This window comes from Elgaria multicarinata, chromosome 9 (genome assembly GCF_023053635.1).
Source record: "Elgaria multicarinata webbii isolate HBS135686 ecotype San Diego chromosome 9, rElgMul1.1.pri, whole genome shotgun sequence".
In the NCBI taxonomy this organism is placed as follows: domain Eukaryota; kingdom Metazoa; phylum Chordata; class Lepidosauria; order Squamata; family Anguidae; genus Elgaria; species Elgaria multicarinata.
In genome coordinates, this window is record NC_086179.1 from 84,440,923 (window position 1) to 84,465,938 (window position 25,016).

General features: G+C 42.3%; 1 protein-coding gene across 2 annotated transcripts in view; it reads right to left on the bottom strand.

The window, feature by feature from the left end:
* CACNA2D1 (calcium voltage-gated channel auxiliary subunit alpha2delta 1) overlaps nucleotides 1-23,127 on the bottom strand; it is a 488,318-nt gene extending 465,191 nt beyond the window's left edge. For both annotated transcript variants that reach the window (XM_063134222.1, XM_063134221.1), the window contains exon 1: nucleotides 22,941-23,127. In XM_063134222.1, coding sequence (XP_062990292.1) covers nucleotides 22,941-23,035 — 95 coding nt within the window. In that variant the 5' untranslated portion in view covers nucleotides 23,036-23,127. The remainder of the gene's footprint in view (nucleotides 1-22,940) is intronic.
* Nucleotides 23,128-25,016: the final 1,889 nt, after the last annotated feature.

A 25,016-nucleotide genomic window follows, 5' to 3' on the forward strand; every position in this document is an offset into this window, starting at 1 on the left:
TTACTGATGTGCACATCACTACAATGTCATTCATTAATAGTTCTAGCAAGGAAATACAGCCAAATCCTCTCCTAATGTACTATTACAGGCCTTTCACAAATAAGGCAGCTACAGTTTGAGATTAGAGAACATAATAGGATATTCATTTAAAAATAGATAGCACATGAGGTAGTGAAGATCACCTCCACTGCTTCTCTCACTCTGCCAGCTTCAGGGCATAGGAATCTCGGAATCCTCCAAGTTTAGGGAATTTCAAGCAGCAAGGGTGCAGTCCATAAGACTGCACCCTAAGCGGTACATCACAGACTATATAATGCAATATAATACGAACAGTTACAAGTTACTACTACAACCTAAATAGATGAATAAATCAATAAATAAATGGAAACAATAAAAGAGCAAATTGATGTAAGATTTTATTTAAAAAAATACTTTACACATTGCTTCATCAGTACATACTGTATTAACAATACGCTTTTAATAACCCCTCTGTGGTTTGAGGCATGCCTGTTTATGGTATAGTTTGTGCGATGCACAGTATGATTTCCAAGGAGCCTAGGAAAACCATTTGTATTGTTTGCAGCTACTGGGTGGAAAAGGAGCAAGAGCTTAGTAGGTTAAGTGAAATGCTAAATCTGTGTGCTGATTCCTGCAGCTAACTGATGGTAGGGTTCTATATTTAGGGGCCTCCTTACACCTGTCAGACAGACAAAAACAGACAGCAAGAGGGAAAGAGAGAGGGTTTCTGCAACTTAGCAAGTAGTCTTATACTTAGTTCTCTTGTAGCAAACAGCTAAAGATATTAAGCTGGGAAGAAAATAGGAGGGGGGATTAATACCACATTGTTGAGTCTTACAACTCCCATCAGCTGCCAGACCTTTGGAGACTATAGCAATGTCCAAGTATTGATTCAGTAAGCATGAAGCATGCCAGGTTCCTGTCCCCTTGCAGCACGCCAACGTTTTTTATTAGAAGGCTTTCGAACTTAAAATTCAGTTTGCACTCAGCTTTAGAATTCACAAGTAGCTACAGTTTACAGAAGTGGGGAAAGGCTACCTACACATTATGGTCCTTGTGGGACTCACTACCTTTCACCACAATGGCCACCTGTAATCTGCACAAACTTTTTTCCCATGTGATAGGCTGCTGGCATGATGCAAGCATTGTTACTTGCACTCCATGGGCTGGGGTTGTCAGTGATGACATTTTTATGCTGCCCTTCTTAAAAGGAGCTTGGGGCAGCATTTGTAGCAAGCACTGAATTAAAAATAGATCATGAAGTCCTAGAGTTGCAGGGGCTGAGGAGATCACTGATATCCTTGTTCAATCCTTTCTTGCAAACCTTCAAGGAAGAAAGTTTCACAACTTCAAGACAACACCCTTCAAATGTCATGTTTTAAAGATCATATGCTATTATGCCTTTACAGGAGGAAAACTGTGGGATTAAGTAAACATGAATGCCAAATACGGGAGGTACATTAATAATAATTATCTGTATAGCACTACAATATACAAGGTAACAGGGAAACAGGTCCCTGCCCCAAGGTACTTGCCATTTTTATTATGACAGTAGGGGAGAGAAGGGAAGGGAAGAAAGAAAGACGCAAGTATAGCAAAGGTGGGGATCTGGCTCTATTAAGTCCACAGAGGCAGCTTAATAACATGGTAATGCAATGGGACCTAGAGGAGATTACAGTTGTTTTATACTGAGTGAATATCTAAGGGATAAAAGCTTGTTTGTGGCATTTTTCAGGAGTCACTCAGTTAGAATGTACACACACAGAAAGTCTGTTGCTCTTATTGATTGGAAATGTATTGACGCAGCTAATTAACTAACAGGGTCATCAGACTAGAGAAATGAAACGTTTCTGGAGAAACGTCACATTTTGACACATTTTATATATAGGGAAATAGAAATTACCTTCCTACTCTGTTAAGGTAACCAATTTCTTGGGAATTCTTCTTGTTGCTGCTGCTGTTGTTAAGTGTCCTGGGAGTTCTTAAAACTGAAATCATGTATATTATCTAAAATGATTTGCAATACTATCTTTGCTCTTTAAGGTGGATGTCTGTTTCAGAGATGGGACTGGAGCCACAACAAGCTGCCAAACTAATTGGCATTCGGGGAGAATTGCAAGGGGTCCCATAGAAACATGATCTAGGGCTTCCTACCTTTACTATGAAATGAAAACTTATTTTAGAAGTCCAAAGATAAATTAGACAAAACAACCCCCCACACACACACACACTCACAATGAACTTGCACACATTTCCTAATCAACATGTAGTTGCATTTTCTGTTACACTACAAATACACTCCACTATATTTTTAGAAATGTCAAGTCTTGACATCCACAAAATCCCTTAAGGAACCATTCTACTATCTGTCCCTAAATGTAGTAAGTCTTGCTGCTAAGATGCACAGTGGATTTTTCCCCCATGTTAGCGAGCCTAAATGTTCTTATCTTGACAAGCCAAGTAAAATCCATAAATGGAAAAGGGAAACTCAAAATTCAAACAGTTGTTAATCTCTTGTCATTCTAATAGGATTTGGTACACCGCCTTTTCTTTCCTTATCATACATGACAGCAGCACTCAGCTGTTGATACATCACTGGACAGAGTACATGGGTATACCCACTTATACTTTGCCCTATTAATCCTCCCAGTGTTCCTGGGTCAGCTATTATTCTGTATAATTCCCATGTTACAACTGAGCGCCACAGTACAAAGAGCAAGTGCATTTTTAGACAATAAATAAATAAATCCAAGCAAAGCAGATCCTGTGATATACCACGTACTGCTTTCTAAACCAAGTATCAAAAGAAGTATCACATGCAGCATGGGAGTGAGAGGGCTTCTAGGTTCTTAGGCTGAACCTAGGATCAGGTTCACATGATAATGGAAGAAGAAATAAACCACATGTCTCATCTTCCCTGGTGTGGGGGGAAAAGCCACTGTGTGGGTTATTTCTTCCTCTGTGATTGTGCGAATGGGCCCTTAATATGGGAACACTTTGGGGGCAGACCCAGATTTAACAGTCACATATATAGTGGGATGTGTTCCCATTTTTTGAGCATAAGAGGCAGACTGAATTCTTCCTCACGCACAGTCTTCCTCTCTCTCCAGCCACGCCTTCAATGTCACTTTTACCCCAGTTGGGGTCCAATACTGGAAATGAGTCTGGCTTAGAAAAGAAATTCCAGGTGCGTTATGGGAAGATAACCCATGGGCACTGGGAGGGTTCAACTTCCCTTTTGCTCCAAAACTCAGAACCCAGCATCCCAATTTATATTTGACAGGGGAAGACCTGGGTGTAAAAACAAATGTATAGCTTCGAGCCTAAACAGAAGTCAAAAGCTCCACTGGCATGCATATAGTGAAGTCATTCCAGTTCTCTGGATTGAGGACGAGAAACTGAAGCCAAGAGATACTGACTTATTAAAGGTCAAGTGGTGAGCATGTGGCCAAGATAGGATGCAGACTCAGACATTTTAACTCCATGTTTCATTTGCCAGAACGTCTCAGCTCTTACAAGGTTGTTCATATAATTAACTGCATTTCTGAAGTCTCCATGCATATTAAAAAGCAGAAAAACAATTCCCTCAGGAAACCTTGTTTATGTGTTGGATTTTGTATTACAGTAGTGAAACCTATCCACCAACTTTAAAAGGCTGGCTATACTCCAACAAGCAATTATACACAAGACAGACTCGCTCCATGGTGAACTAAGACAATGGGAGTCCTAAACTGACACACATTCAGGGGAGCCTGAAAATTCTGTTTCCTCTGTTTAAACTCATGGAAACCAACTAACAACTGAACTGGGACCACTGAACATTTCACACTGCAATAATAGAATAGCAGAGTTGGAAGGGGCCTACAAGGCCATCGAGTCCAACCCCCTGCTCAATGCAGGAATCCACCCTAAAGCATCCCCGACAGATGCTTGTCCAGCTGCCTCTTGAAGGCCTCTAGTGTGGGAGAGAGATCATCAGCTACTAGTAGAATCCATAACAAAATAGTGTGTGCCCCCACCCCAGACAAGAAGGATGATACAAACTGGGCTGTGCACACCAAAAACCATTGCACATTTAGTAATATTCATGGAAATCATGTTGCCTGCTGCATTCTTTAACATCAGCTTCGTTATACGGTTTGGGGTGATGATAATAGCCTTCAATGTAACACTGAGAAAAGGGTCAAATCCCATTCCTATCCTGATGTCTTTCAGAGCCCTGTATAAATTTACCTTCGGATGCTCAACGGTTATTCTTTACAACACCGAAAGAGAGCGCAGAACAAGACCCTCTGGTTGTAAATAAGCCACGTGAAGTAGGTTGGATTTTTTATTAGATCCACCCACGTGTTTTGTAATTGCTCCCTTCTGAAAATGTACTGCACTTTCAGCCAAGAAAACAATCATTAGTTTATTAACCAGCTTGTCCCAAGTGATGCAAGTATCACAAGCAGAGGTGTGTGTCCATGTTAATTATCAAGTGTTAACAGGCCAAGCTGGCAACTATCCATATTGATGGAGAAAAGGTGATCTCCACTGGAAGTTAAATATCTTTTAGTGCTTTTAAGTGGGATTAAAAGACAGAGACAGAACCAAAGTACCCATTTAAGTGACTTTCTAGAGTATTCTTTGCGAACGATAACTAGGGGCAAAGGATGGGAACATGCCTGTGGTCCTTATCTCACAGAAGGCCAATTCAGAGTGTGTGTTTTTACTGTACATGTGATAGGAAAATGGTCTTGTGAAAGGACTTCACACCTACAATTGCCACGTCTTGGATAGGTATCCTGAAAAACAAAACCATTCTGCTACATACAAACTAAGGGGAAAGTTGTAGAGACTTTTCCATCTCAATAAAATAAAACCAGTCCAGGTTATGTCTAAGGAGAGATGAAAAACCCTAGCAAGAAACAACATACTGGTGGTCAAGGATGTGTAGTCAGCTCCAGTAGCACAAGACAGATAATGAAGGAAGCAGCAGGTTTCAGGTACAGGTGGATGTGGACAGGACATCCCTGTGCCCTCACCCACAATTCCAAATTGCTCAAGGCCATTTTGAAGCTCATATTGCATCAACAGTAAAATGCATTTGATGCAACATATTGCAAGAAAAAATAACCACTCGAAATGACGATTACTAATGGTAAAGGCTGTGTCAAAGATAAAAATCCACTTTGGTTGTAAGGCAACTCTGTTTTATTGAGCGTAATACAGCTGTATGGAGAGAGTCCTACAGAGAAAGAACTTCTCTCTGGCAGTCTGAAAAGCAGGTATATTTATATGCAGTAGCATCTTAACCAATTAACAGTTGGCAAAATTCTAAAGCAAAACAAAGACAGATCAAAGAAAACTTATTCATTACACCTTATCAACAGGTGGCCCATAACTCTTCTAGCAATGTCAGATTGACCTGGATGGTCAGTCCTCCTTATCAAGCTAGCTTATTTGTCTTATACATATCAAAAGGTCTTGACAGTTACAAATTCCAATTAAGCATTTCCTTCCAATTAAGCAGTTTCAGCATTACAGCACATTCAGGCACATACATCATTCCAATCCCATCATGCAGTTCACTTGCAAGAACCAAACTGTATACGGAGGCCTACATACAGAGCAGATATACCTAGCCATTTCACTGCAATACAGAATCTCAAAGTATTAAAGAACATGACTTTAAACACACAAACACAACTATGGCCTTAGCTAGACCAGGTTATATTCTGGGGTGATACCCGGGATCGTCCCTTTGCATCCAGATGACGCACAGGGGATCCCGGGATCAAGGAGGGATGATCCCTCCCTTGCCCTGGGATATAGCCCTACCCTTTGGCCCTGCTTTTTCCACGGTCTCGAAGCCCGAGACCATGGAGTGTGTGGCCCGTTTCCGCAGCTTGACCCCACTCTGCGCAATTACTCACGCGGAGCTGAGAGCTGCACTGCGCCCATCGAGGCTAGGGAGAGGGGACAGGGAAATCATTTTTTTTTTAAAAAAAAAAAAAAACATCTTACCTTGAGTCGCTCTTACACTGCCGGCCCTTTAAAAATTAAAAAAAAATGGCGGGCATGGCGCCTCTTTTCTTCAGGTCGTCGCGCCTTACGTGTAAACGGGGGTGAGATCTCGCGTTATTCACAACGCGAGGTCTCCCCTCCTCTCCCCCGGATTTTACAGTAGGTCTAGCTAAGGCCTATGTGAACACCTAATTCTGAGTCCAATGTGACTGCCCAAAACTTATGCTAATAAGGAAAGTGGCTAAATTGGCTAACTATTGCAAGAACATCTGGTGTATCAATGCTAGATTCCTACATGAACTCAGATTTTGTCAACTGTATATCTGCATATAACGCTACTGTGGGATTCTCAGTTATTTCAGACACCTCTACAGTTGGATTAGAAATTGTAGTCAATATGCATTTTTTTTTAACAACCTTCATTACCATGAAGTTTGAGCCAGGCTTTCCTAATTCCAGATGAAATATACAGTCAGTTCCAGAATGAGGCAACAGCACTATTTATTATTGCCATTGGATATATACAAAGATAATACTCTAATCCTCATAGCACTCCAGTATCATGCCAGTGACTATGGCACAAGAAGCTAGCTAGATTATAAATAGTACAGTCATTACTATAAAGGGGATCCTGGAAATCGCATACATAGTGGGGAGAAATTATTCAGGTAGCCAAATTCCTATTTGTGCTATAACGTATTTGGCTACCATTGGGCTTACAAATTAAAATGACAAGCCACACAAGCGAAGAGGAGGGAAGGGAAGAGGGAGGTTAATTTTTCAAGGCCTGAAGGAGGTGGTGAGCTATAAGGAGGCATTCAGATGCATATCAGGCCAGGCTGATCTTCCCTTACTGTTGTTCTTGCATGAATAAGGCTCTTGTTCCTTAAGCCAATGGATGGAGGAATCCCTTCCTTCTACAGTCCCAGGGCAACAGTCAATTGGAGCTGAATGTTCTTCCTGGCAGGGTGGGGAAGCAGACACCACTGGTCCTTCTCTGGCCAATGTATCGGCCAAGTTGGTCTCCCCCTTACCTGGATGTAATTCCTGGGAAGCATGGAATGCAACCTCCCAATGGCCCTAGGTCAGCTGATGGTGAAAGTCAGAATATTCTATATATCCACAGATATTTTACAAACAGCTTTCTCCCAGAAAGCCAGTTCCTTACCCTTTTACACCATCTCCTTGCAATGACCAAGTTCTATTAATTCTGAATTTTTCTTCAAGCTGTTTAAATATGCTGTCCAAATCCACAAAGTCTCTTGCATCATGCATCAATGGAGATTAATGACCTGTATTTGTAGCCTAGAACTAAAACAGTTAACACCCATAGCAGGAGAAAACAAAGCCCCTTTTCTATTAGCTATGTATAGCCAACTTTTCAGTGATAAAAGAATTTAACATTGCTGGGTACATCCATGGCCTCTTTTAATATGACTGAAGCCCAAATAAAATTTGGAATTATTAATATTGCAGGAGATTATTTTATAGTTTCCTACAATGTATTATCATTTTGTTTTACTGAAATTTTGTGTGATTTTATTATCATTTTATTTTTAATCTCATTTTAAGATTCATTTTTTGCGATTAGAATTCCTTTTCCTTTTCAGTACAACACTGCAGACTTAATACACAGCCCACCTGATTCTAATCCCCTATTATTAGAAGGGCAAGCAACTGAGACATATTTTATGGATAATAGACAGAAATGGACTCTTTGGGGCTTTACTTCCATTTTATTTAAAAAAATAAATACCTGCTAATCTTAAAATATAAAACAGGTTGTTGGCTTCATTCTCTAAAAGCAGGGGTACCACTGAACTAGCAAAACTGGATCATTCATTCTAGTATTAATATATGCATTGCCATTGGTTACATATTTATCCATGCAACTAATGTACTATTTACTGTTTGGGCACGCAGAGGTGAGCTGAACAGTAGTTTAAAAATATGGAAAATAAACAGATATACATGATCTTATGCTGAATACTTGTTCTTTTGCTGCATAGTATTAATACTGACTTTTAGTGGGACTCATGGTTTAAATCCCACATGCTTCTTATCCTGCTAATCGAGACATAATTTGCCATGTCTTACAGCTGCCACCTTCTTTCTCATAGACACTTAGCAACAACACAGAGACAACCAAATGATGTCAGAGGCAGCTCATCATTTAAAGAGAAGACAAATGACCACATCCGATATCATGCATGGTTTCTTCTGTGATACATTACTATTCCCCTGGGTGTCATCTAACACAATAAATGTAATACATTTTATTTTATACAATCTTTCCACCCTCCAGAGGGAGGTCTCTATTGCTGTGGGACTAAGATTTCAACACACCTAATAAAAAAAACCAAAAAACAAGAGAGTTACTTTGCCTGGAGTTTAATCTTTCATTTTTATGGCATAGGCCTTCAGTCGTTCACATATACCAATGTTAGTTCTTCACGGTGGCAAATTTCTTCTGTCTCATAAACATGCAGGAAGAAGCACAATGAAGCTTCACATAGATCTCTCTGGAAACACATTGATCTAAGCATGCTGGACATGAGTGCTTGACCTCGACTTGCAGGTTTGGGCCATTTGCTTTGCCATGATTATGTATGGCTCAAAGGATGAGACTGAACGTTTGCAAAGTGGTTATGCACATCTGATTTTACAATCCTGGCACTTTTCAGTGCTCATGTGTATAACAAACACCTTGAGGGAAGTCTTTGATCCTATGCATTCATTAGAACATCTGTAGGGAGTGTCCCTGATACACCTGTATGAGTAGAGGCTCACGACAGATGTAAGTGTTACACAGCTGCAGATGTCTGCACTGGTGTAAATAGAGTTGAATGGAAGCAGAAGGATATCTGCTAAACAAATTTTCTTAGAGGATGTTGAATTACGAACCATCATTCTATAACAGAGTGAAATCCTATACATATCTACTCAGACTTAAGCCCCACTGAGTCAGACTACATACAGAGCTGATAACACAGTGAACCAAGTCACAAATCACAGACTAAGGCCTTAGCTGGACGAGGGGTTATCCCGGGCTGATACCCGGGATCGCTCCTGTGCGTCCAGATGACGCACAGGGGATCCCAGGCTCAGGCAGGGGTCAACCCTCCCTTGCCCCGGGGTAATGGGCACCACTTTTGGCCTGGTATTTCCAGCGGCCTCAGGCTGAGCCCGAAACCACGAGTGTGTAGACCGTTCCGCCGCTTTTCCCGGCTACCGCAATTACTCATGACTAGCCGGGAAAAGCAGCGGACGGGGCGCAGTGCTCCTCAGGAGTGCTGCGGCCATCAGGGCTAGGGTGGGGAAAGCAGGGAAAGACATTAAATTAAAAAAAAACACTTACCTGAGCGCACGAGCGTTCGTGCGCATGGCCCCTTTAAGACAAAAAAATGGCAGACGCAACGGGGCCCTTTCTTGACCTCGTCGCGCCTGAGGTGTAGACTACGTCGAGAGCCCACGATAGTTGCATCGCAGGCTCTTCCCTCCTCACCACCAGATTATCAGGTAGGTCTAGCAAAGGCCTGAGTCACAAGTAGGATAACATGGCCAAAGAATGAAATAATGAAGACACCCACGAGGCAAAAAATGCAAGGATTATTTGTTTCTATTAACTCAGAGGTGGACAACTTGTCTGGCCAACAACTCTCATCAACCCTAGCCAGCATAGTCATTGATGAGGATGATGGGAGTTGTACATCAGAATATCTGGAGGACCACAACTTGACCACCCCTGCATTAACTATTTGCTATCTGATAAAGGATGGTGCCATCCAATTAGTTGCCCATGAGGATAATCCAAAAGTGAAAGTATATAGAAAAAACATAAGATTAAAAAAAATCTGCTTTGAAGGTCTTCCTTTAGATGCTCTCAAAATTTAGGGCATTTCCAGGTGCCTGGAAAGACGGCCTTCTTTCCACTTCTTTAGTAGTTGCCTGTTGATGGAATACCCCCACAGACAGATTCAGGTAATGCCAATATTACTATTGTTTAGGCTCCAAATTAAAATTGTTTTATTTGCCTATGTGTTTAATATTTGAGCTGCTCTCCGTTACCTTTTTATCTGTAGTAATGTTTCTATTTGTTGTTGCATATGGCTCTTATTGGTTGTTTTCGTGTTATAAGCCACCTTGAAGACTAAACAGAAAATTGAGATACAAACATTTAAAAGAAATACCATAATGCAACAAGTGGCCCTCAGCCAATCCTAATAAACATGCATGCTGATTTTATCAGATGGGGTAACTCTATATCTGCTGGGGATGATTCTTCAGAGGACATTGTAAGGTCATCTTAGTCAAGCTTCAGGAAGACTAAGCTGTGAAAATGAGAAGAAACAAATTTAGCTCTAGGAAGCTACAGGGAACAGAAGATAGGTTTTGTAGCTAGTTCTCAATTCTACAACCAGGAGGAAAGTTTAGGGTGGACATGCATTCCTTCAGGAGAGCTACTGGAATCCCATGCCTCAGGGGAAAATGTCATCTCAGGCCATGGCTAGACCAGGCCTATATCCCGGGATCGTCCCGGGGTCATCCCTGTGCATCTAAATGACACACAGGGGATCCCGGGAGCAGGCAGGGATGACCCCTCCATTTACCTGGGATAAACCTTAGGTCTACTAAAGCCTCACTTGTGAGAATGTGTGAGCTCCCTTTACAAACATTATAGAAGCAGCAACTCACTCATGCACCTAACCACAGGGTCGTACGCACTCACAAAGCTGGTACCTAAGTCTCATGATTACTGAGATTCACCTGAATATGTGGAACTACTAGCATCATTTCCCACACACACCTAGATGTGATCCAAGTCCAAGGATGAGGAGAAGGTAATTTGTGGCAACTGATCCACACAGTTTGGCCATGGCCTAGTCACACATTCCATTATTTCAACATTTCTGGTCACATCCTTCATAACTACTATGTAGTAAGGCTTTCCCTCATTTTAGGAGATAATGCCATTTGTTGACACCACAGAAGTAAAGCATGGCAGACTTACAGAAAGGAGCAATGGAGTAAAGGAAGGCAACGCCTAAATACCAGCCATTTATGGCAGCTCACCCAGGGTTTGATAATCTTCCTGGGTTTTGCTTCCTGCCCGGGCTGATGGGTTACATTCCGATTCACGGCTGCATAGGAATGAAGAAGCATATCCTGCCTGCATCTGCCTTTCTTGAGGTATGTGCTGTCAATTTCTGCTGACTCCTCTGTACATTTAAGTGCAATTAGGCTTACTTTTGCAATCTGCCTACAACCACCAAATAGATTGCAAGGATTAACACTCCTAATTCCCCAGGCCTTGAATCATCCTTAACAGCGAAGCAGGTATGACAGCACCATTTCACTTGATCTATAAAAAGCTTCTGCTGTGTATATGAGGCAGATGAATCAGACTTCACACACACACACACACACACACACACACACTCAGGAAAGATCACAGCTAGACCATGTTCTCAGGCAACGAATAAAAGGCACTCTGAAGTAGTATTTGGTGAGTATAGTCAGAAACAAACAAAGCATTTAGACTGTCTGGAAAAGAGAATCCAGTAAAGTTATGTTCTTCCCTCAAATGAAAGTTTAGTCAAATGAGAAACAGAATAGGTCAGTATTTGAAAATGCCAACAGTTTGTTCTTCCCTGTAATCCAGCAGGCCTGTTCTCATGGCACTGTCTCCTAGCAACAGGACTCTCTGTTTAAACCTCAGGTACCACCCAGTATCCCAACAACTTCAGATTAGCACCTCAAGTGGCACAAAACACATGTGGGGAACTACTACTAAAATTAGTGTATAGTTCTATATTAAAAACCAAACAATAACTAAAGGTTGATCTACACCAAGCATATATCCCACTATGAAAGTTGTATGAATGTGCTATATAGGAGCCACACTACTGCTTTATGGCGGTATTGAAGTGCACTGACAACTGTTGGGGCCCATTGACACATACCATATACTGCTTTCATACCACTTTCATAGTGTTATATCCTGCTTGGTGTAGATGTGTCATTGGGCCCCAACAGTTGCCAGTGCTCTTCAGTACCACTATAAAGCAGTAGTGTGGCTCCTGCCTTTTATGTACCACTTTCATACAACTTTCATAGTGGAATATCCTGCTCAGTGGCTAGGGCAAATGATACTCAGTGGTATCACCTTCTAGACAAGAGTTTGCCCAATTCTTCAGCTAGGGGTGGGTGGGAATGGATTCTGTCCAGCCAGAGAGATGGGGGTAAATGTCATCATGAGGCAATATGAAACAGGTGCACGAGTGAAGGCCCATTGACTTCATTACACCCATGTACACAAAAAAGGATCACCACTTAAAACCTCACTCCTCACAACAATGATTTTGCCCTCATGAAACCTTTGTTAGGAAAAAGGCCCAAATCAATATCTGGAAAAGCTTTAACTTATCACAGCCAATACTCATTAGAAAGATGTTGAGGGCAGGGGGTGGGTGGGAGAGGTATCAGAAAAAGGTATTCCTTCTAACAATATTTATAAGCACCTATCCCAAGCATATATCATGTGCAGCTTCAAAAATAGGCAATGGGATTACTGTAATTAACTGCAAAAGCTTACTGATTTGTTGATGCCATATAATGTCACTCTTTCATAAACTCATTAGAATCTTTGTAAATAAATAGGGGAAATTATGCAAGAAGCAAGCAAAATCCAGCTCCTGTTTATTTCTCCTGTCCCTGGAAGGAGGGAGTAAGCCAAGCCAACGATAATCGTTAAAAACAGTATTCTGGGAGAAAAGGACAACAAAATGAAGCATTCCAAAATTGAAACTTGCTCTCATGCCATTCACTTGAACAATGAATTATTACGATTCTGAGAATGAGGATGGTCTGCCTAAAGAAGAGCTGACAGTGCATAGGGGAAATTAGAGGTGCAGTCCCCTACTTCAAAGTGAGGATTGTGTGTATTTATTTCGATTGGGCTAAGAAAGCGATGGCCCTCTGGCAGTCTACACGCAAAATACAACTCCTCTAATCATTTTAGACAAATGTTCAGAGACTTTGATAGAACACAGCAGGAAAGAGTTCAATAATAATAGTAATAATAATAATAATAATGGTCATGCAATCTGGAAATAGGAGCTGGATACTTTTTCAGCACCCAGACAAGTATCTGGAAAGCAAAGGATCCCTGCCCAAATACAGAGGAAAGGAAAGGAACCTCTTGTGCAAGCACTGAGTCATTACTGACTCTTGGAGGGACGCCAGCTTTCACTGACGTTTTCTTGGCAGGCCTTATAGCAGGGTGGTTTGCTGTTGCCTTCCCCAGCCATTATTACCTTTCCCCCAGCTAACTGGGTACTCATTTTACCAACCTCGGGAGGATGGAAGGCTGAGTCGACCCAAGCCGGCTGCCTGAAACCAGTTTCCTCTGGGATTGAACTCAGGCTGTGGGGAGAGTTTCAGCTGTAGAAACTCTTTACCGCTCTGTGCCACACAAGCCTCTTGCACCAAATACAGGACTAACAGACAAATGTCGCATTAGTGGGATGTCTCTCTAGGCTGATTGTGTTGATAGCGTAAGGTGTCAATCCTTTCTGCAGGATTTTCTTGCATTTAGGCAGGTTCATGCCATCAGTTAATCTGAGGTAAGCATTCCCTTCCATTTTTGGATTACATGCTCAAGGAGCAACAGTCAGATCTGAAAAAGAATCAACCATTCCTAGCAAGATCAGGGTACCTTCTTAACTTGTGAGGAGTGTGACTAGGCATTGCACCTGCCTTCTAGTTTATTGGTCCCTATAAAATTCTCAGTATTGAGTTCTGGTTTTGCCCCATCTGGCCCATCACTGCTTTCAGACATTTTTCAAGGAAACTTACCGCTAATTACCAATGCTAATAAAATAACACCAGTTTTATACCCATATTGAGGTAGTGGGAGGCTGTGGCTAACTGGGTGTAAATTAGATTAGCCCTACTAAATAGCCCAGTGGTGTTATACCCAAGTTGCTGAGGGAAGGGGGAATTACAGCAGTCCATTACTACCCTGCATTGTAGTCCAGACTGTTTCCCAGGAAATGCAGTGACGGGATGATAGTTGATTGTAGCAGCAGGTGTGATTAACCGCTAGGAGGTAAGACGAGCCTGCTGGATCACACCAAGCATAGTCCACCAGCATCCTGTTTCCTGCAGTAGTCAACCAGATGCTAATGGGAAGCCCACAAGCATGACTTGAACACAACAACTTTCCCTTTCTGTTTCTCCTCAGAAACTGGAACTAAGAAGCTCTGATCCTGGAAGTAGTAAATGCCCATAATGACTAGCAGCCGTTGATAGCTTTATCTTCCATGAGGCCTTAGCTAGATGGGGCTTTATCCCAGGGCAATCCCCAGGATTATCCCTGTGTGTCCACATGACGCACAGGGGATCCCAGGATCCCTTTGCCCTGGGATCTCGCCCTCCACTTTAGGCCTGGTTTTTCCACGGTCTCGGGCCGCGGAACATGTGGCCAGGCATTGCAGTTTGTCCCAGCTCTTCATTGTTCCTCATGAGGAGCCAGGATCTGCGCCCATCAAGGGTGGGGTGGGGGGAGTGGGGGATTATTATTATTATTATTAAAAAAAGACTTACCTTTTGTGCACAAGCGCTCATGCGCGCCTGTTTATTATTATTATTATTATTTATTTATATAGCACCATCAATGTACATGGTGCTGTACAGATAAAGCTGTTGCTTTAAAAAATGGCGGGCGCAACACCTCTCCCTCTGAGACAGTCGCGTGCCGCGTGTGAACAGAGGGGGAGATCTCGCGATAAAAATATTGCGGGATCTTCACCCCTCCGTCACGCTAGACTGCTAGGTCTAGCTGAGGCCTAAGCTGATGGCCATAACTACAACTTGTAGTAGCAAATTTCCAAGTTTAACTACTTGCTGTGTGAAGAAGTACTTCACTGCCTTTTATAAATTCTGGATCTTCCACCATTCAGCTTTGTGGGACGACCCAAGTTTTTAGTATTATGAGATGGGTGAAAACCTCCCTATCCATTTTCTACACACCAAGCATAATTTTATACACCTCTGTTGTCACCTCCTGCCCCACCCCCATCTCACCCATTACCTTTACTTGCTTTTTTTTCTAAACTAAAGATCTCCAAACGTTTTATGTTTTCCTTATTCAGATGTTACTCCATCCCTCTGATTATTTTGTTGCTCTTTTCTGAACACTTCATAACTTTATAATATCCTTTTAGAAGTATGGTCATCAGAACTACACACAGTATTCCAGGTGTGGCCACAGCCTAGATTTGTATAAAGGCAATACAATAGTGGCCATTTTACTTTTGATCCCTTTCCTAGTGATGCCTATCATGGAATTTGCCTTTTTCACAGCTATAGCACACTGGGGTCTCCATCACAAACCCAAGATCATTTCCTGCTCAGTCACACCAATTCAGACTTCATCAGTGTATATGTGAAGTGAGGATTCCTCCACATACTGATACCCTTTACATTTACTTACACAGAACCACAACAACCATTTTAATGCCAGGGATTTCGGAGCAATCCTTGTGGAGCTCTTCCCAATCCCTTTTAATTTTTACTATCTTGAATCATATGGTGTCATCCACAAATTTGGCTACCTCGCCGCTCACCACTAACTCCAGATCATTTGCAAACAAGTTAAAAAGCACCAATCTCATTAAGGATCCTTGGGGAACTGCACTTCTTACATGGAAACCCTTGTGAAAACTGCCCATTTATTCCTGCTTTTCCTTTCTGTTGTTTCCCACCCACGGGAGGAATTCAGACAACTCTTGTTGGGGGGAGTTTCCTTGTAAAAACAGACTGAAGAAAACAGTTAATCACTCTTCTTCCAGTGCCCCTGCTGCAATCAACTTTGCATTCCCCTGCCTGCAATTTTCCTAAAGTCATGCAACAACCATGTGTAGTTTGAGCCTCAGAGTTCTGCTTTAAAATGCTGCTATAGAAGGTATTACTATTGTCACATTCTATGCAATCACTTTGCATTAATGGCCATTCTGGATCGCAGGCCAGCAATACTAAGGCATGTGTGGGCACACAAACACACACCTACTTGAGGTCACAACAAAGGAAAACATAGCTCAATTGCTCCATCTCAGAGTTCATCCCAGCCCAAACCAGTGCTCTTCTGTTTTCAGAAGCCACATTTTCCATTGACTTGCATGCAAACACTTTTGTTCCAGCAAAGCATCATATGTCCATAACAAGTCAAACTTTCAACTGAGCCATGCCTCACTCTTGCTTTTTTCTATCTCTGTGGTAAGTACCTGCTACAATTCTGTCACAGAGAGTTAGGAATGTAACCGGTTAAACTGTAAACACGACATAGAATCTGTAAGTCTGTTGCTGAACTTTGTTTCACGCAGACTCCCAGCCTGAATCCCTAAGGGCAAATGTGCTTATTAATTGTCAACCTTTTTTTACCCCTGCACAATTATCCTAAAGCAGCAATACCACTCTGTCCGTTTTGCAGGAAAGGTTCTATAAATGTGCAACTCGGCAAGGATTTACAGCTGGAGTTCGAAGAAGCTAAACTTTCTGGATCCATGCAGAATCATCTGCAGAAGGCAGAGAGAAACGCGCACACCCCCTTGTGAATTTCCAACTTAGTTGCCAACTTCACACTTTCCCAGGGCCAGCCCTACCATTAGGCAGAGTAAGGCCATAGCTAGACCTAAGGTTTATCCCTGGATCGTCCAGGGGTCAAACCTGTTCATCTAGGTGACACACAGGGGATCCAGTGCTCAGGCAGGGGCGAACCCTGGATGATCCCATGATAAACCTTAGGTCTAGCTGTGGCCTTAGACAGCTGCCTCAAGCAGGAGACGCTGGGGGATAGAAAGAGGGGAGTGAGGTGTTGAAAGACAGAGCTACATGGCTTGCCCTGGGCCCCCTAAAATAGGCTGATTCCCTCAGGTACAGTGGGATACAGTGGCACTGAAGTAATGTTCAACTGCTAGTCAAGTCATCTTCTGAATGGGGGCATGTCATCTTACACCTCTGGACGCCAAAATCAAGTCTGCAGTTTGCACTTTCCTCCTTCTAACACCAAAATCCCATTCTCACTCTAATCCTAATCCCCATTAACTCCGTTCCCTCCTAATTCCAAATCTCCCTCCCTCACCCATAATACTCTTAACTCCCAACCTTAAGAGTATGGTGAAGCTGGAAGAATAATAGTTTGTGTTCTACAAGGGCTAGGGGGAAGATTGTATAAATCTTGGTAACTTGATTACTCTTTGCAGGAATGTCCATATCAGTTCGAACTGAAAATGCCACCTAAAAGCGTTAAGGCTGATGATGACAACAAATGAAAGCACGTAACTACTTATAGTGAGGAATATAGTAAGGTGTTTCCATGCAGAAGAAAAGGAAGGCCATATTATGATGGATACTGCAGCCTTTGCAAGTGAGTTGAGAGTTAGTTTAATAAAGTAACAGCATGATCTTACACATGTTTACTCAGACATACAGCCCAATGTGTTCAGTAGAGCTTATTCCCAGAAACGTGCACACAGGATTGCAGCCTTAGACTTCTCACAATATAGAATTGTCTTAATATTTATTTAACCTTTGAGAGTTCAAATACATTCTTTTTCATGTAATGTAAGAAAAACCCAACAATGTGTTTCTTTCTTATAAAGCAGCTGGCTCGAGGGTTGCATGCAGGTGTACACATAAACACACACGCATGCATATACATGCATACACACCAGTGATCCTGAAACAGTTTGTTCTTTCCTTGCTGCTAGCAGTAGTTGGGAAAGAGATATTTCTATGAGAACCTCTGGCGGAGGGAGTGGAGAGTACAGGTGGTGGGAAAACCAGTGGAGGCTGCACTGGGGGGCAGTGCACTTTTAGGGGGGCTGCAGTAAAGGTCTTGGGAAGACTCTCTGTACACTCCTGCTATAAAGAGAGACAGTGTGGTGTAGTGGTTCGCTGGAGTAGAATTCAGGAGATCTGGGTTCAAGTCTCCACTTGGCCATGAAGTCCATTGGGTGACTTTGAGCCAGCTACCAACTCTCAGGCTAACCTGCCTCACAGGGTCATTGTGAGGATAAAAATGGAAGGGGAAGGAGGAATGTAATGATAAAATAAAAAAAGTTAAACAGAAATTTGAAAGATGATTTAGAGTGGGAGAGTAGTGGGAGGCAGACTTGCTTAACCCTTCCCCAACCTACCACATGATTTGCATAATTGGCAAATTTCCATATTACATAATAATTATGTGATTGTCATGTAATAATTAGGCTGGCTAGATTTGGGGAATTAGAATTTGCCCAGCCCAATTAGAGGATTCTTCAGGCTAGCTTTAGAATAATTCCAAATCACTATATATTTCTTGTTAAGTATTGATCAGATAACATTTTAATAAAATCCCTTGAAAGCAAAATATTCAGAGGCTTTCCCGCTATCTTAATTACCAAACACAAGTCTTCTGATATTAGGCAAACAAGGTTATTTGAAAGAAGGAAAGGTAGCAGGTCTAAGCTTAATACTTTTGAGCTGCTAAATCCTTACATGGAAGAATCTGGTAGGATATAAGTGGAGGAATTCTAGACATAGCAGCAATATAAAATCAAGAAGTGGCAAGATATTTTAGCAGTGTAATTTGTTTTCAGTGGAAGCTGGGACTGGGAATTTCCCAACCACCTGGTTGTCTGGGCAGCCGAAGATTTACTTCAGGAAAATAATAGCTCTTTCCACCCGCCCCGTAACAGTATTTATGCATTTCAACTGAAAATCACCTCAGTGGCAACGATGTTAAATATTTTGCAATATTAAATTCATCAGTGATAGTAGTATTGCAAAAAGCCACAGAGCCAAGAGCGTAAAGGAAGATGCAAAAATTCTAATACTCACCTTTCTTTTGTCATTTCCCTAAAAATAAACATAGTGCTCAGTGAACACCTGTAAACATTTTTTTTTCATATTCCACATACAAAGCAACAAGGCTGGAGCCAAACAAAAAGACATGTTACTGATTGACACATTATGCACCCAACTGTACCTTCATGAGTGGTCAGATTTTAACCTACAGTAGTTTTATGCTTTTGTAAGTTACAAGTGGCAGTTAACATAGGTTGATGGGGGGGGGGACAGGAAGTGACACTGTACACCCAGCTGCAAATGTATTACATATTCTAGCTTTTCAGTCTCCCTTCAACGTACATGAAGGCTTCCTTCATGAATACTTGTTACAGTAAAGGATTATGTCCATGAGACAAACCAAGTGAGCAAGTTCTTAAATGTACATGTGTTCAACAATTTACTGTCCATGAATGACTATTTTAAAGTCTCTGAAATACCTTTCATAGCCTAAAATATGCTGCTATTCAACATTTCATTACAACGGTATCTGATAATTATACTCCAGGCACACAATTAACTATTTAGTCCTAAGCACACTTACTAAAGAGTAAGTCTTATTGTACTCAGGGATCTTTACCTCTGTGTAAAGTGCTTAGTATCATGCTGCAAGAATACAACATTGTTCATGTATTTATATCAACTGCCAGCACTTCCCTTGATGTTGAGCATATTGTATAGGTAATAATACAATGATACCAACTCCTTGAGGTAAAATTCCCCATAAGAGTAGATGTCTTATTCCTTATTGATACACCTGAGTATATATAATATAGGAAATGGGGTGTAAAATCCTTTTGAATACCAAAATGCTTCCAAAACTATAGTCACTTTCCCTACATATTTCTTATGGATGTGAGAACAGATCTATCTCTTTTCAAAAAGGGGCATTTTAAAACTGTGTTTATTTTCAATGGATCCTGGAAATTCAAAGCAACAAGATATGCCTCCTTCTCATTTTCAAATCAGTTCCTTAAACGCAATACATAAGTCATGAAAAATAGCATTAAATATGCATGATGATAGGTTGAACCCCTAAAAAAGCATGCAGACACAAAGCTATTGATTCAAAGAATTAAGTTCTCAATTCAGGAAACATGCTACACTATCGTTGTTGCTTGGACAAAACATTCCAATTCATATGCTAAGGTAAAAAGGTTTCTTATTGTTTTAAAAACATGAAACAATATCACTTTTTTTGAGCAAAAAATCTTTTGAAATCAGCAAAAGAGTACATTCCTTTCAATTTCAAAATCTTTTTTAATGTAATACAAGCAGTGACTATTCTTTGTATACCTATTTAAAGATATCTAATAGGCAAAAAATTTCAGTAATTACTTATGTAGCATCTCAAAGTTTATTTTGCATGTCATTCTAGTAATCAGACAAGTTCACACTGTATAGAGTTATCCACATGGTAAAAATGCAAGTAACTGTTTCGTTTGTTTTTGTTTTAAAAAAATGATAACAAATCACAGTAGCTGAAGAATTGACATTGACACAGATATATTCCAGCAATTTTAATCAAATGGGTGATGACAAAATATTTCCTTCTCTAAAATATGTCTGAATACATCTTTTTTAAAATAAGTATTTTAAAAAGAATGTTTCTCTATATACATAAGGCAAGGAGGTTAGAGCAAAAAAAGTGTCCAGTTCTAAAGGGCTGTTTATTATTAAATATCTATTCCTGGATATTTAGAAATGTTTTTCTTAAATGCTTCTACACAATAAATTGTAGATGGTTTTGAAAGACTGAATAAATGAAATACATTTCCCAAATGTGATTAAAAGAGCCAGGGCTGTGTGTGTAAATATTTAATTACAAGAAATATTATCTGTAACCAGCTATATCACAGCCACTCATCAGATTTTGGTTTGATAAACTTATTGGCCTCTCATTTCTCCTACATTTAATTCTTTACTTGGTAAGCACCCTAAATTTGATCTTCTTTGTTTCCATCCTATGCAAGATGAGAATAAAATTAAGCTCTTTATTATTACAGCGCAAGTTAACACATCTACTTGCAGCACCTGCTATTTCTTCCTCTTCTTTTTAAAGACACATCTTTCAACTATTGTGGTGGCTAATTCCTATCTGATTTCTCAACTCTCTGCCTTTCAAAATGAAGCAATGTTCTTACAGGATAGTCTTATAAAGAACAGCACATGTTATGGATAACCTCTATAGCAGTTCATTCCATTCAAAGAAGCAACTGGGTAGGATACTGTATAAGAAGCCCCTTTGCTTCTGAACACACAGCAAACACATTCCAAGTCCCCTATCTCAGTAGCAGCTTATCCCAAGTGTGTCTCCTATCCTTACTTTCAGTATTGGTATCGCTAATCATAAATACAATTGTCAAGTAGTAACAGTCTTTAGCCTTGCTTTGACACCTATTCATTCTCTTCAAGATCCATATTCCTTTACAGTATATGTCCAATCAAAGTTTTAGGTGATCAATAGTGAATGACAGTCTCCCTCAATCCAGTGGGCAAATTAAAACACTAACATAAATTTTAAAAATAGGAATTTCAATTATTACAGCTTGTGGGGAGCTATTACTTTCACTTCAGAATGCCAAAGAGCAAACGTAAGGAACGCAGCTTAAAGAAATGCAATGAAGACAGTTCAAGCAAGGGCTCATTTAGTAGCCATTCTAAAAAGCAAGACATACCTTGCACGGTTCTGTCTTAACTTTCTTTTTGTACCCATCTGAGCTTACATCAAGGGAGAAAAGCACAGAGAACTGCCTCTCATTAGAATAGCCAACTAACTGGCAAACAGAACTAACGATAATCATTGTGAATTCTGCTTTCTACATCAACTGAACTCTTCTTCCAATGATACAAGCTGCTAGCACTGGTGTGTGTGTGTTTTATCCCTGCATAAAATGTGTGACAGCGAGTTATTCACATTTAAGATGCTTGGTGACAGCAGTCACCTATTTCCAAACTAAAGTGCTTCCAAACCAACAAAGGTTATTCACCCAAATTGCTACTTTAACTCTGGCTCACAGTCCTTAGCCAAGACTCAAATATTGAGCTTTTTATTTATTTATTTTATCCTTTCTGCCTTCATTTCTTGATGTGTGTGAACCTTGCTCTGCTCTGGGCAAGTTTTATGCTAATAACTGTCTGCTGCTTTCAAGATGCTATCCCGCATTCATGAAAAACAGCAACAGAAAGCAAATAGAGGCATAATTAGCAACATTGCCCAATGTCTTAAACTGGGCATCACCTAATCATATAACGGGGATGTTACATTTAAGATGCTCACCTACCTTATATAGCTTTTTAGCACAGTAAAACACACACATACATCACACCACAGCTCTGGTTTTGCACATGCGTGGATGCATGCAAAACCACACACACATAAAACAAACCCTGGAACTGTCAAAACATTCGTGTTGTACACTGAAAAGCCTCCACGTTGCAAGAGATATGCGTTAGAAACTAGTTGAGAAACGTGACTTTACGAAACCATGCTTCAGGGCCTTTTAGGCAGAAAAATAGCATCCACACACATCTTTTCCTTTATTTATTTATTTATTTATTTATTTATTTATTTTCAATCTCCTTTGGGCTAAAATAGCCATTCAAGTCACAAGGGTGGGGGATGTAACTAGAAACTTTCCTCTTAGCACAGCTGATGCTGCCAGGGGAAGGTCTATTTAGAGATCCTGTCCATGGCTATCAGGAATATCCTCGGATTCCCAAGTATAGGACCAGGATCCAACAGATATTGGAGGCGCAGGCCCTTTGAGAAACACTCCCCCCCCTCCCCAAATCAACCAAAACCTGCGATATTCTACCAATGGCTACTTTTCCAAAACCGGGAACGATTGATCCTCGTTTTATTTGTGGCAAGCTGAAGGATTCACTTGCATTTCCAGTCTCTGGCACTCTGCCTCCTCCCCGCTCCCCTTTCCCAGACGAAATCTCTTCCAGCTTCCCTCTCTCCCTCTCCCCCCCCCCCCCCCAAATGCAAGAAAGCCCGGCCGGGCTCAGATAGGACTTACGTTGTGGCAGAAGGGAAGGGCCCTTCCGCGGAGAGGTTTATCACCAAGGTCTGCAAAAGTGTCAGGCTAAAGAAGAGCCACCAGCCAGCAGCCATCTTCCTGATCGAAGATCGATGCCCCTTGCCCACAAGTGCCGGAGAAAATGAGGATAATGGTGGCGGCGGCGGCGGGTGGTGGTGGTGATGATGCTGATGATAAAGTTTGGGTGAGGGGCTTGGTGGGGGTAGTGGTGGGGGATCAGGAAAGAGAACAAGAAATAGAAACAGCCGCTCCTCCTTCTTCTATGCAAAGCCACAGGCAGCGTACAGAAGCAGGCAGCGGCTCACTGGGGGTGGCTGGAAGGAGACGAGGAGGAGGAAAGCGATAGAGATCTGTGGGTGGAGAGGGGGAAGGGGAGAAGAATCAAGAGGGGGGGGAGAGAGAGAGAAAGACTCAACTACTCCAGCAGCAGCTTCTGCTTCATCTGATCCGCCGCCATCAGGGCTACTTTTGTAACAGATCTCGGCTGTGTGTATGTGTGTGTGTGTGTGTGTGTGCGAGAGCGCGTTTCCTTTCCTGATTTATTCCCCTGATTGCAGGGAGAAAGGGAGGGGTGAGGAGGAGGAGGAGGAGGAGGAGGAGGAAGAAGGAGTGGGAGGAGAGAGAGAGAGGTTTCCTTCTCGGTTTCGCTGGGGCTGGAAGAGAGAGGCTGTTGGGGAGAAACTCTTTTCAGCCCAGCAACGGAGCCGCCGCGTCCCTAGGGGGAAATCGGCTTTGCCATACAAGGGAATCAAAGGAAACTCCCAAAGTTAGCGCCTGGTCTCGCCTCTCCCTTCCCAGCCAGCCACCCTCCGTCTCTCTCTCTCTCCCGGGGGAAGGGCGGGATGCTACCTGAGCCTCTCGGGCTCCACGCTATCGAGCCCTGAAACCAACAGGCACATGCCAAAAGCAGGCGGGCAAACGGACTTCCTGGGGAAGCCAAGGATGCGGCGTGTCGGGTGGGGCAGGCCGGGGGAGGGGGTGGTGTTATTGAACGCGTTTAGAGGGGTTTTCACGTGGCTGCTGTTTTGAATTCTACGAAACCCCCCTCGAGGCATCGGCGTGGTTCCCTTCGCGTTGTAAACATCCAGGATCGGTGATGGAGAACGGCGGGGGGGGGGGGGGAGGGCGAGGCTCTTCCTCAGTTAGCTGCCCCGCCCCGCATCGCATCACGCCCAACGCCGCTTGGGCCGCCCGGCCGCCTTCTCTTCATTGAGGAGCCCGGTTTCTGTGATGTTGTTTACGGGACAGCGTCAGTCCGTGAGACGAACGAGAAGCCCACGACCAAGTTGCTCTTTGGGAGAAGGGGGAGCGGGGCTGGGGAGGGAGGCGGTGGGTGTCTAACTCGGAAGTTCACAGGTTCACATTAGGGGCTGCATCAAGCCAATTATGAAAGCGGTATATAAGAAGGCAGGAGCCACACCAACCAGGATGGAGCGGTATGAAAGCGGTATCTGGTGTGCGTCAATGAGCCCCGACAGTTGCCAGTGCGCTTCAATACCGCTATAAAGCAGTTGTGTGGCTCCTGCCTTTTATATTCCACTTTCATCCTACTTTCATAATGGAATATCCTGCTTGGTGTAGATGAGCCCTAGAACTTCCAGGGGGGGGGGGTGGAAATGAAGATGCAACCAGGAAGACTTTCATGTCATTCTTCAAGGGAAGCCGACTGCTGATGAAAGTGGGCTGGTAGCCTCTGGCGTGCCTGCAGAAGAGAAGAGTCCCTGCCTAATGAGCACTGAGGGGAGCTGTTGCAGCAGCTGCTACCCATTGCTCATCATCAAACCCATCCACCCACCCCATCTCTCTCCCTTGTCTTCTGGCGGACAGCCAGAGAGCCATTCAGCATGCCCAGAGAGAAGGAGGCACCCGGTGCCCTGCAGGCCATGAGCAAGGCCTACAACGGTGACCAGGGCACAGCCAACTTCACCATTTCATTGTTTGTCCGTTTGTTTCAACAGGGCTTATGAGCCAACGGCAATTCCCACCCCCCCAAGTGTTCTAGCTGGGCCTCTGTTTATCTGTTGTTTATATATTTGGATTTTTTAAAAAAATATA